Here is a 14203-nt window from a genome sequence, read left to right as displayed (position 1 = left end):
AAAAAAAAAGATTAACATTGTTTTCAAGCCTGCTAATATATCAATTCTGTGGCTCACAGATCAAGGAGTCATTTCTACTTTCAAATCTCATTATTTAAGAAATACATTTTGTAAGGCTATATCTGCCATAAACAATGACTCCTCTGATGTTCTGGGCAAGTAAATTGAAAATCTTCTGGGAAGGACTGACTATTCTAGATGCCATTTAAAATGTTCACGGTTCATCAAATTTCAAAATGTCAACATTGGCCAGGCGTGGTGGCTCACACTTGAAATCCCAGCACTTTGTGAGGCCAAGCGGGGGCGGATCACTTGAGACCAGAAGTTCGAGACCAGCCTGGCCAACATAGTGAAACCCCATCTTCTACCAAAAATATAAAAACTTAGCCCAGTGTGGTGGTGCACACCTGTAATCCCAGTTACTCAGGAGGCTGAGGCACAAGAATCGCTTGAACCCAGGAGGTGGAGGTTGCAGTGAGCCAAGATTATGCCACTGCACTCCAGCCTGGGTAATAGAGTGAGACTCTGTCTCAAAAAACAGTAAAAAATAAGTCAACATTTATAGGAGCTTGAAATAAATTGATTCCAATTCTCATGGATTACTTCATTCATTCATTCATTTTATTTTATTTATTTATTTTTTCTTTTGCAACATCCACCTCCCGGGTTCAACCAATTATCATGCCACAGCCACCCCAGGGATTACAGACTGCTAATTTTTTTGTATGTTTCGTAGAGCCCAATTCTCGCCATGTTGCCCAGACTGGTCTCAAATTCCTGAGCTCAGATTATCTGCCAGCCTTGGCCTCCCAAAGTGGTAGGATTACAGGCATAAGCCACCATGCCCAGCCTCATGGATGACTTTGAGGGATTCAAAACTTCAGAGGAGAATGTAATTGCAGACATGGTAGAAATGGCAAGAGAACTAGAAGTACAGCCTGAAGATGTGACTGAATTGCTACAATCTCACGATAAAACTTTAATGGATGAGGAGTTGCTCTTTACGGATGCAACCTGAAGAACTCAAAGAAAGTGGAGTCTTGAGATGGAATCTATTACTTTCTATGAATTCAAAAAAAGTGGATCCTTGAGATGAAATCTATTACTGATGAAGATGCCATGAACACTGTTGAAATGACAACAAAGGACTTCGAATATTACATAAATTTAGCTGATAAAGAAGTGGCAGGGTTTGGGAGAATTGATTTCAATTCTGAAAAAAGTTCTACTGTGGTAAAATGCTATCAAACAGCATCACATGTTACAGAGAAATCTGCCATGAAAGGAAGATTCTATCAATGCAGCAAACTTCATTGTTGTCTTTTTTTTTTTTTAATTGAAGTTGCCACAGCCACCACAACCTTCAGCAACCACTACCCTGATCAGTCAGTAGCTATCAGCATCAAGGCAACACCCTCCACCAGCAAAAAGATTATGACTTGCCAAAGTTTCAGATGATAGTTGGCAATTTTTATCGATAAAGTATTTCTTAATTAAAGTATGTACATTGATCTTTTAGATATAATGCTATTGCACACTTACTAGACTACAGTACAATGTAAACATGTTTATATGTACTGGGAAACCAATATATTTGTGTGACTCACTTTACTGTAATATTCACTATATTGCAATATTCATTTTATTGTAGTGGTCTGGACCCAAACCCACAATATGTCCGAGGTATGCCTGTACTTTCCTTAAATCCTTCTTGATTTTATAAATGTTCTTCAAGTATTTATTAGTGCCCAGCTTCAGAAGATAATAGTTTTGGGTAAACATTTTTCCCAATCACAGTGACATTCCCACTGACTCTCCTGCTGCATACATTTCATAAAGTAAGATCTTGACTTGTCTATGAGGATTTCCATAGCTAAGAACCTAGCCAGAAGAAAAATGTGCTGAGACCACCTGGGTCGGGGAGACCCTAACCCAGCACAGCAAGAGGAATTAAAGACACACACACAGAAATATAGAGGTGTGGAGTGGGAAATCAGGGGTCTCACAGCCTTCAGAGCTGAGAGCCTCGAACAGAGTTTTACCCACATATTTACTGACAGCAAGCCAGTGATAAGCCTTGTTTCTATAGATTATAGATTAACTAAAAGTATTCCTTACAGGAAACAAAGGCAGAGGCTCTGGCTAGTTATCTGCAGCAGGAGCATGCCCTTAAGGCACAGATCGCTCATGCTATTGTTTGTGGTTTAAGAACATATTTAAGCAGTTTTCCGCCCTGAGTGGGCCAGGTGTTCCCTGCCCCGATTCTGGTAAACCCACAACCTTCCAGCATAGGCATCATGGCCATCACAAACATGTCACAGTGCTGCAGAGATTTTGTTTATGGCCGGTTTGGGGGCCAGTTTATGGCCAGATTTGGGGGCCTACTCCAACAAACTGTCTAAATATCCAAGTTGCTATTTATTTCAAGTCTGCTGACCATTCAGATTAATACTGAATGGCATGACATCTTATTGCACTCACGCTTAGCAAGTTATTAGTAGGGAGGAAGCAAAGACTTTAATAATAAAAATCATACAGAGTAAACGTTTAAATTATTGCTTGATAACCACAAAGAATCTATTCATCTTGTATAAAATAATTTACCAGTAAGGGTATTTAAAGGTAATTATTTCCATGTGAATACCTAAACTTTCACTCCTGAATAGTTTTTCAAATAGATTCAAAATTTTAGGGTTTTGGATTAATTGCTATTCTACCAGATACTTTTCTAAGTTTTAAATGACAAATTTTAATGGAGCAACATTTACTTTTCGGTTTAAAGGTACAGCATGATTTGTGGACAAGGCAAGAAGAAATCACAAGTTATTCACAGGTAAGATTTTTTAAATATGTATTTTCCTTAGAGTTATTTATTCTCCTAGAGGTTACATCAAAGACTACTGATAGACTATGCTTATGTCTGCCATAGTAAGATAAACCTACTTACAGTATGTGCTAACCAAAGCTGTACTACTGGTAAGACTGTTAAAAAATAATCTATATACATCGCTAAAAATTTATTAAGCACAGTTACCAAATTATGCAATCACACAGTATTAATACATGACTGCTACATTTTAAAACCAGACTGGTAATTCTTTTTCAACATAAAAAGGTATAGCAAAACAAACAACAAAATACAGCAGCACACTTTCTCCTAAATCAAGGATGCAAGTTAATGGTTGCCCATTGTTAAAACAGGGCTCTATGACTGGCATCAAGTTGTTTACTTGAAATTGTACTAGGTAAAGAATCATGAATATGCAGGTCATCAGCATTGCTGAAAAAATAAGGTGACATATAGGCAGAATGTAAAGATCATAATGGAACATAAGCTCCAAGAAGACTGGTATCCTTAAATGCTTTTGATCAGAGCTGTGTCTTCAGTGCTCAAACAGGGCCTGACATGTAATAGGTGCTAAGTAAATATTAGTTGAATGAATGAATGAACAAACACATGCAAACACTGTTTCAATAAAGGTTTAAAGAAACTAAAAGAAAAATGTTAACCAGCAACTTAAAGAGAAAGAAATGTGTAAGCAAAAAGACCTACCAATGTCACATTCAAAGACAAACTGCAGAAAAAGGGGGGCAAATGAGAGGTGTTATTGCATCAACAGTCTGATGAAGTAGGTCTTTAATAGCTATGCAGTATGCAGTAGCCTAAAAGGGAGAGAGAAGCCTCCCACAGGGATAGAGCATCTGAGGAAAAGGGCAAATGTCAGCAATCTCCAGAAATAAATAAGGCCAAGAGCAGAGCATATGGTCAGTGAGTATATTTATAGCTTACATCCACACACATAAAAATATACAGCTATGATATAGAAAATTAGAGACTACTTGCAGAAAGTGAAGGTTGTGCCAATACGTTCAGCACTGGCTTTCCACTGTGCTGCCTAGTTATTGATATAGACCTGTGTGTTACAGCACATCCTTATCATACTCCTCTTAGAAACCCCAGCATTGGGAGGCCGAGGCGGGTGGACTGTGAGGTCAGGAGATTGAGACCATCCTTGCTAACATGGTGAAACCCCATCCCTACTAAAAATACAAAAAATTAGCCAGGTGTGGTGGCAGGCGCTTGTAGTTCCAGCTACTTGGGAGGCTGAGGCAGGGGTATGGTGAGAACCTGAGAGGCAGAGCTTACAGTGAGCCAAGATCGTGCCGCTGCACTCCAGCCTGGGCAACGGAGTGAGACTCCGTCTCAAAAAAAAAAAAGAAAGAAAGAAACCCCAGCATTTATCACATCGCCTGACACACAAGTGACAATCAGTATATGCCTACTGAAGCATGATGAATAATGTCAATGAAACAATCTGGCACTAATTCACATCATGAAATAACAGGACACATAAGAAACTACCTGTTTTCCCCAACAAAACCTCTATCTTCCCTCCAGATACACTATTCTCCAGGAATCCCCTTCTATCGGCCAAGCATGTACTTCTATCTTATTCTAAACTCTACTGAAGAGTTAGCCAGCATCTACTTCATAAAATAACATTGACGGAGAATCCAAATGTCAGGGACAGAACATTTTGTATTAAAATGTAAATGGGCCAGGCACAGTAGTGCATGACTATAGTCCCAACTACTCAGGAGGCTGAGGCAGAAGGATCACTTGAGCCCAGGAGAGTTCAGGGTTGTAGTACATGATGATCGTCGCTGTGAATAGCCACTGCACTTCAGCCTGGGCAACATAGCAAGACCCCTTCTCTTAAAAATAAATGAAGTGAAAGATCCATAAATGCAATTGCCTTTGTAAGGTGCCAGTGTATATCACATATCCATGATAAGAAAGGAAGTAAACGGTATTGGCAGAGGATGAGGAAGGGTCAACTAACGACAACAAAAGTGAGAGGAACAGAGGTGTAAAGTTGAAGAGACTGTGTCTAGAGTCCCTGGGTTGCCCCATCTCAGGGCACCTGGTAACTTCTGCCAAGAAACAATGGTGCTTCCCTTCCTTTAAGCTGGCTCCTCTACTCAATCTCTAAGTGGTTTTAAAACTCCTTTATATGTTGGTGACTGCCAAATTATCTCCAACCCAGCCAGGCCTCTCCTCTGAACTCCTGACTTTTATATCCAACAGTCAATAGTTCTCCACTTGAGTTTCTTGAGCTTTTCAGCAAGCACAAAACTGAACTCTTGTGTTGGCTCCCAAAACTAATCTTTTCCACCTTAGCAAACAGCACTACCCTCCATCCAGGTTCCCGATCCACAAACCAATAAGGTATCTTCAATGTCTTCCTTTTATTCATCCTTCACTTCCAACCTATCAAATCCTCCTTCCAAAATATAGCTTAAATCTAGCAGCACTAGCCAGGCATGGTGGCTCATGCCTTTTATCCCAGCACTTTGGGAGGCCAGAGCAAGAGGACTGCTTGAGCCCAGGAGTTCAAGACCAGCCTGGGCAACATGGTGAAACCCCATCTCTACAAAAACTACAAAAAATTAGCCAGGCATGGTGGTGCATGCCTGTAGTCCCAGCTACCCTGGAGGCTGAGTTTGAGGATCACCTGAGCCTGGAAAGTAGAGGCTGCAGTGAGCCATGATTGATCCACTGCACTCCAGCCTAGACAACAGAGTGAGACCCTGTATTAAAAAAAATTTAAAAATAACAAGCACTACTACCATATTCTATTCCAGAGCTTGCCATTTATTTCCTTTGAGGCAGAATAGGGTCTGGAGGCAGGGAACCTAAGGCCAACTCATGCTAACTTCCTAGAACTAAATCAAAAGGAAAACCCCAACTTTCCATGCCCAAGTAACAAAAGGACGAGAGGCTACTCCCTCTGCAATCCTCCTGTCCCTTTTCTGCGTGGCAGATGAAAAATTTCAAAGTACCTTTGATTGATCCCCTCCCACAACCAATCAGGCTAGTCATGGGCCAAGTCTTTATTTGCATAGGAGTATAACTTTGTAACTTCACTTCAGACTCTGATAGGTTGCTTTCTGTGACCAGTTAGGCATTTGCATAGGGTGGAACTTTGTAACTTCACTTCAGGTTCTGATTGGTTGCAGAAAGTGACCAATCTCGGAAAATTCTGTAACCTGCACTCTTCAGCCACTTGCTCCAGCCGGCTCCCACCCTGTGGAGTGTACTTTTCATTTTCAATAAATCTCTGCTTTTGTTGCTTCATTTTTACCTTGCTTTCTTTGTGCCTTTGTCCAATTCTTTGTTCAAAATGCCAAGAACCTGGACATCCTCCACCAGTAATGTATTTTGGTAAGCCAGCCAGGAGGTAACCCCAAAACTGGAGATTTATTTGTCTTTTACTTTTCCTCTCTGCTTCATACAGGGAAATGCTTTTTTCTCTCCTTTCCCTTTCCAACTTGGGCCCTTCAGTGGACAGTGCCTAAGCACAGAGGCAACTGCAGGTTTCTGGCCGGCCACTCTCCAGTGAAACTGAGAGTTTTCTCTGTGGAAGCACCTGACCACCACCACTCAGTTTGGGTGAGAGGCCTGAGTCCTTTTCTTTTTTTCTTTTTCAGTCTTTCAGTGGCCATTTCCTAGTAGCTCCTTGATAATTGTGGGCAACTGGCCATGGTCACTTTCCAGTGTTACCTGAAGGCCAAGGGGGATAGCTGCCCATACCAGGAGGGGGAAGGGGAGGGCTCTTTTCTATCTTTTCCGGCTGTAGTCCCTGATCCTTACATGTGTTGCAGTTGGCCACGGCAGCTCATCCAGTATGAATTCACACATGTTTCAGGTGACTTAAACTTTGTTTTCTTATGCTAAATTCTCCCACAGGGTTCTTATGTCAAATTATCCTAGAGTTAACCAGTAATGGCAAACATTAATGTCTCTTAGGAGTTTTGACCTTTCTCCTAGTCTATCTATTTGACTTGCTAAGGACAAAAGAAATGCACCCGGCCTCCGGTTCCTATCATTAAAGTTCACGGCTATCACTCTAGTGGAATGGGAAGCATGGGAAAGCATGGCCTTATCAAATTATAAGTATGCTACAAGTTGAGGCTTTCAACAAGGTTTGACAAAACAAAGTTCATAGTAGGCCATCACCTCTGGAGGGAAAACATACAAAGCAGCACCTATGCCCAACTAAAGTCAGAGACGTCTGACACTCTAAGATTGGACCCCAAAGGGGAACACCCCGGGGGATCCAACTCCAGACCTGAACCTCTCCAAAGGGGACACCCTCGGCAGAGGTTCTGAGGTCTAGTACAAAGGCCTCCTTGGAATTTTCTCTAGCAGGTGACAATGGGACAGTTTGGACACTCTTGGGGCTTGTTTGTTGCTGCAGCAGTTGGACTGTGCTCTGGTCATTGTGTATGTTTGATATAGTCATGGGAAATAAGGATTCAGTAAACTTGATACTCTCTTGCAATACTGTTTGGCCCAGTACTGCCTGGAGTTCTGGAGTTTGCTGTTGAATGGGAAGGTGGGATGGAGGTGCATGTATCCAGGCTTTGTGCTGCTGTTCTAAGTCTGGTCGGCCTAGTTAGCATGTGGTGTTCTCTTTTGGTGCTGTTTGGCCCCAGTGTTTGGAGTCTGGGGAGGTTTGGCCTTTAAAAATCAAACTACCAAGGAAACTGCTTGACCTGAAATTTTGGTTCACAGCCTTCAGTGGATTACCCATTGGGTCAAACAGTAAAACCAGTGGGCTTATATTGCTATCTCATGGCTAGAGTTCCAAGGTAAAAGCTATTGGATCTTCATTTGTGTTTGTGTATACATGTCTAGATGTGTTTATTTGTATGTACACTTATTGTTATATGTTGTGTCTATTACTAGCTTATTATTATTATTGGCTTATAATTAAGGAGCACTCATAAATTAAGCAAATAAGTTTAAGCAGTTTTCAAGTTCACATGACTTAAGTATAATTTTACTAAACAAGCTGGCACTGGAGTACTTACTGGTCATATGCCTAGAGTGAATTTCTTCATTGCACAGTATATATGGTGATACTGGTGGAATTAAGGATATTGAGTTGTGTATAAGGAATAAAATATTCATTATGTGGATTTCTGGGGGGCTCTGGGTAACACCGTAGCCCCCAGGTAGACTAAGTAGCAAAAATTTAGGGATGGTTTCCTGTTTATTTGTTTTTGCTTCTAATTTTCATTTGTTTGCTATTTGTTCTCCTTTGGGTTTTACTTGTGTATACATATATATAAAGCCATATATAGAACTATAGACATTTTTTAGTTTCTAGTGGAAGGCTTTTATTTGGTTCTGAGAATAGTTATTTTGTTTCCTGTGAATTTCTAGCAAGCCATCATGTGTTCTATTTATCTGGAATTCCTAGGCTACCTATTTCAGGCCTGCAGGAATTGATGGAGAACACCAGCCACTTGGAATTTGGTTGATTTGGCTTGCCTCTGATAATCTGGACAGCAAAGGCTTGTGCTTCAAATGCAAGAAAATCGAGAATTGGACAAAGGACTGTATTAAGCCCCTGCCAGTCCCCTGCCAAAATGTGAGGGCATCAGTTACGACCCCTGGCGTTGGAAGATTGACTGGCCCTGCTCCCACCAAGGGGTTCAATAAGGTAAAACTCTAGTAGTGCAAAAAGAGAAATCAGATGAAGACGGAAGCGGCCCAGGGTCTTCCTGACTGTCCCTGTTCAGGAACATCATAATTACTACTGAGGAGCCCCCAGGTAACTCTGGATGTCATGGGCACCCAAATTCAGTTTCTTTTCGATACAAATTCAGTTTCTTTCCTTACTGCTTATGTAGAAAAACTTTCCTCCCAGTCCACGACCATTATGGGAATGGAAGGAAAGCCACAAATAAGATCCTTTACTCCTCCTTTGATTTGTCAATTTCAGAAACAAATCTTCCAACAGGAATTTCTAGTAGTACCAAGCTGCCCAGTCCCCCTGTTGGAAAGAGATATTATGGTTAAAATAGGGGCACTACTACAATTTAAGCATCATCTGGTGAAATTGCTAATAGTCAAAAATACAGAAACTGTCCCAGATCACATTAATAAGCAGGTTAACACACTGGCATGGTACACTGGAAAACCAGGGAAGGCTAAAACAGCAGTGCCAGTCAAAATACAGCTTAAAGACCCCTAGCTATTTATAATCGAAAACAATACCCAATTAAGCTGGAAGCAAGAAAAGGCCAAGCATCCACAGCTGAGGTATTACTTACCCATGGGCTCTTAAGACCCACTGGTGGGTCCACCCATTAGTGATAGATCCATATACCCTCCTGGCTCAGGTGCCAAGGGATGCTAAATGGTTCTCAGTCCTAGACCTAAAAGATGCTTCCTTTTCCATTCCTCTGGCCCCAGAATCCCAATACCTTTTTACCTTTGAATGGGAAAATCCTAATACTAGAGAAAAAAAAATTCACTTGGACAGTTCTCCTTCAGGGTTTTCAGGATAGCCCCCATTGCTTTGCCTGGGCCTTAGAGAGGGATCTGAGGGGTCTGCAATTAAGAAATGGGAGTATACTCCAGTATATGGATGACCTTCTTATGTGTAGCTCAACCCTGGATGAAAATACTACAAAAAATTTGAATTTCCTGGCAGACAGGGGATACAGGTGTCCAAAAAGAAGGTTCAGATTACCCTCTGACAGGTCCATGATCACATCCTTAACAGCTAGCAGACAGTCTGGCAACCAGGAGAAAATAAAAATGCATAGAATGACTGAATAAACAAACTCACATCCATACAATGCCCAAGAATCAGGGGCATGGAGAAGCCAAGATGAACTGTTCTCGGAGAACAACACAGTGTAATAAAGGGAGCAAACATGCCAGCATAAAGCAGCGTAAGTGTCACCAACTCAAAGTCTAATCTGACCACCTCCTGTTTCAGCAGTACCTTTTATATGTCAAAACAACCAAAATAAAAGAATGAAAAGTATTTGCAGCACACATGAAAAGCAGAAAGTTAGTATCTTCTTCAATATTTTTTAATAGACAAAAATCTTAGTATATAAGTAGTATGGAAGACTTTGGAGTCAGACACCTCAGGATGCAAACTCTGGCTCTGCTACTTACCAGACTCGGGCAAGTACTAACATTTCTGAGCCTCAATTTTCTCATCTTTAAAATGAGCATAATATTGTCTAGCTCACAAGGTTACTGTGAGGATTATAAACTGATGTCTAACACAACACCTGGAAAAGAGCAACTATGCAATAATGGTAGATAGTATTGATAGGAAAAATACTGAGTATACTTTTAAAAATATGTAAACACATCTAATACTCAATTCTTAAGTAAAAATAAATCATGTTAACAAAAACATGGGAAAATATTCCTCAATGGAAATGAAACAAAAATTAAAACAAAGTACAGGTAGCACAAAATATCCAAAAGTGTACATGAACACACCTAATTTTAGCATTAATATCCAATACTCACACTATTATACACATTATGGGGTATGAACTAGTGTATAAATTTGAACTATGCACTTAAAATCCACTAAAGCATTCAGGACTCTATCCTAAAGAAATCATCTCAGATACATAAAACCCATACGCATTAAATGCTTATATCTGCATTATTTATAAAACTGCAAAACTTTAGCAACAAAAACATAATGGTAATTAAAGGTTCCACTTATTGAGTGAATGCTTGATTCTCAGTTGTCAAACAGTGTTAAGTATATTATAGATATTGTTTTATGTAGCTCTCAGAACAACCTTCTGAAGTAGGTATTATTATTAACCCCTTACATATAAAGAAACTGAGGCTTATAGAAGATAAGTGATAACTCCAAAGTTATAGATAGCCAAGACAAGATCAACTTTAGGACAATCTGATTCCGAAGTCAAGAATTTAACTTGTAAAAGACTTGTAGCATCTCTACTCCATGGAACATTTCTTCTAAATTCTCAAGAAGGTTATAAAAACTACAGAGAATGATAGGATTATCCTTCTGACTAAATAAGTTGTATTTGTATTAAAACTAAAAGTACGGAAAATACTAAACTAAAAGGAAATACCTGTAAGGATACACCCAAAATGTTAGTAGTGGGTGGCGATTTTTGTTTGGTTGGTTGGTTTTTGGGGTTTTCTTGAGAGGGAGTCTTGCTCTGTCGCCAGGTTGGAGTGCAGTGGCACGATATCAGCTCACTGCAACCTCAGCCTCCCGGGTTCAAGTGATTCTCCTCCCTCAGCCTCCCAAGTAGCTGGGACTACAGGCGTGCGCTGTCACGCCCAGCTAATTTTTGTATCTTTAGTAGAGGCAGGGTTTCACCACGTTGGCCAGGATGGCTTCGATCTCTTGACCTGGTGATCCACCCACCTCGGCCTCCCAAAGTGCTGGGATTACAGACGTGAGCCACTGCGCCCAGCAGATTTTTTTTTTTTTTTTTTTTACTTTTTCTCCATTATCCAAATTACCTGTAATATGTTTGTATTATTTTTAAAATAAGAACAAGTTTATATATATCATGATATATATCACGATAACATGATATCATTTTACTTAGTTTTTAGTAAATTTACTACTATGGAAAGGTGGATTATTCTTTGCTTTCAAGACAGAATTGAGGGCTCATCTTGGTGGTGGAAAAAAAAAAACCTACTATTAACCTTTATGGTATCTACTGTTTCACAATACTGGGACACCCTCCTAGTAAATTATATCTACATGCATCTTAGTACATTGTTTAGAATGGAAGCTCTGGAATCTGATCAATTAGATTCCAAAGCTGGAGCTCTGGAGCTACCACTAATTTATCTGTGTAATCCTGGACAAACTGTCTCAAGACTTCCATTAATCTAACTGCAAAATGGGAATAAAAACTTTACCAACCTTTTAAGGTTGTCCTAACCCTTAAATGAGAGGATGAAACATACACACAGTGCCTGACCCTGGTAAGCACTCAATAAATGTTCATTCTTATCCACAAGAAAAGACACACTTCCAAAAATGTCAGCTCTAGCATGCACGTGAGAAGTTATTAGACAAGGAAGCACTACATGTTTACCTAGTTTCCTGATATTCTGATCAGAGACACTGGATCTGATATTCTGATAAGAGACATTACATGAAACTTGCAGAAATGGTAAAAATCATGCAATAGTCATACTATGAGGAATTTGCTACATACCCTTCCTATGGCTTCCTCCTATCACTTTCACCTCCTTGGCTAAGTGGCAGCATAGCCCAGGACAAGCTCAGTACTAAGCTTAAGTAGAAAGTCTGGATTCTTTCTCATCTCTAGGAAGAACCTGTTCTGTGACCTTGGGAAAATCAATTCAATTACTCAGTCCCCTGGTTTCTTCTTACCTGCAGAAATTCTATAGGTGAGAAGAAACCAAGGGATATATATATATGTATTTCTCTAGGTAAGAAGAAACCAAGGGACATATATATATACACACACACACACACATTTCTGTAGGTAAGAAGAAACCAAGGAACTGAGTAACAGAATTGATTTTATATATATTTTATATATATTTTATATATATATTTTAAATGTCTCTACCTAAGCTAGTGACCCAGTCCCGGGCAGGCTGGAACAACACCTAAGGTCTAGGTTGAGAAAGTAAGGATGGAGGAGAGAGAAAGGGGGGGCGTTCCCTGGGCACCACCCCTCCACCCTCAGGCCCTTCCAGGTGGCAGTATGCCCTCTCACCCATCACAAAGGTGCGAGGGAGGGGGGACTGCGTCTCTGGGGCGGAACACTCACAAAAATAGAGCAAGAAGTGAATCACAGTTAGACCCTGGGGCAAGGAGGTTCCAGAGGGTAAGGCAGTTAATAAGCTAGGATGCAAGGATTGCAGCCTGCCGGCCCCTGCCCCTCGCGGGCGCCTGCGAGCCTGGGAGTCCGGGCTACAGCGGGACCGAGTGGGCAGTCCCTGGCTCACCGTACTCTCGGGGCTCCGGATCTGGCTGGAAAGTAAAATGAGCCACCTGCCGCCTCTGGGCCGCATCCTCGACAGTCGCGGAGGGGTGCAGAAATCCCCGCGCCAGCCGCACGCCACGGAACCGACGCCAGTGCCCCTCAGCCCCTGCCGCCCTAAGCCTGAGCAGCCAGCCTGCAGCCGCCGCCACAACCGCCATCCCCGCTCACCGCCAGGGTTCGCAGGCGATGCAGCACGCAGCCCGCGGGGAGGGCGGAGCACCCGAGGAGGCTTTCACATTGGTCGGGCCAGAGGGGCGGTCCCATGAAACGGACCAATTGGAACTGGAAATTTAGGGGCGGGGAAGGCGACGTGACGAGCTGACCGGCTACTGCTCCTTGTGCGCATGCGGAAGAGGGGAAGTGTGGGGCGGTGGGGGCGCCAATGAAATAGTTTCTGGGGCGGAGCCTCCCCGAGGTCCGTCCTGCGGCCCTCGGGTGAGGACCCGAGTCTGCGAAGCTCCACACAGTGCCTGGAGGCGATCTTTTGCGGTGTCATTTACAGTGCGATTTCCAATGTTTTTTTTCATTTTAACATCCATACTTTTTTTTAATGTCACCCTTTTTTATCCTCTCCTGTCTCTATTATTGTGTGAGAGGTGAAAAGAGCTACTGATTGGCATTGGTTATTGGTTTTGACTGCTGTAGTCACTGCTCAAAGCCTCCGCTCCTTATTCATATCCTCCTTAAAATGCTTAATAAGCATATATCGATTTTTATTGATTTTGTTTTTCCGCATTTAAATGAGAGATGAAAGAGGTAAACTTAGATTTCGTCCTGCAAATCCACTGAATAGATTCAGATACATTTTGCCCAGAAGTAGCGAAAATTACCTGATTGGCTTAGTCTAAGCAGCTTAGAAACCTGGAGAATTTGAGTCACTAATTTTCATTTATAGTAATCAACTGTGTAAATTTGTTTTAATCTAAGTGTTTACCAGGATACATTCTCTGTCCATGAATTTACCAAAAAAAAAAAAAAATCATGAAATATCATAAAATCGAATATGACAAGAGACAACAGTGACAGTGTGTCCATCAGATGAAAATGGAAAGGTGAGGAAGGATGGGCCCAAAACAGAATTTGAAGAAGAAAGGGGGAGAGAATGAAGCAGGAGTGGAAGAAAAGAACGTTCCTCTTCCATTATGCCTGGCCTCTCAACCCATCTTTGGTTTTGCATAGGGGCAAGGGAGGAGAAAGTAGAAATGGGGTGAAATGAAAGGCAGAGAGATGTGTTTTCTGACTGAGATTGAGAAACAGCAATTGAAAACTGCCAAAGGGAGAACCAGAATTATGTCTCCATTTTTCCTACTCCCACACTAAGTCCAAAAATTCAACATTGGGGAAATTTTTC

General features: G+C 41.4%; 1 protein-coding gene across 4 annotated transcripts in view; it reads right to left on the bottom strand.

Annotated features, from left to right (window-relative positions):
- The window catches only part of BCKDHB (branched chain keto acid dehydrogenase E1 subunit beta), a 255409-nt gene extending 242323 nt beyond the window's left edge, over positions 1-13086 (bottom strand). For 3 of the 4 annotated variants that reach the window (XM_009205577.4, XM_009205578.4, XM_021937517.2), the window contains exon 1: positions 12815-13086. In XM_009205577.4, the coding sequence (XP_009203841.1) occupies positions 12815-13010 (196 nt within the window). In that variant the 5' untranslated portion in view covers positions 13011-13086. Of the gene's footprint in view, positions 1-7235; positions 7242-12814 lie in introns of those variants that run through there. The other variant, XM_021937518.2, reaches the window with a different exon arrangement.
- Between the last annotated feature and the right edge of the window lie 1117 nt (positions 13087-14203).

This window comes from Papio anubis, chromosome 6 (genome assembly GCF_008728515.1).
Source record: "Papio anubis isolate 15944 chromosome 6, Panubis1.0, whole genome shotgun sequence".
Taxonomy (NCBI): Eukaryota; Metazoa; Chordata; class Mammalia; order Primates; family Cercopithecidae; genus Papio; species Papio anubis.
Note: the sequence above shows the minus strand (reverse complement) of the source record. Positions and strands in the feature narration are given on the sequence as shown.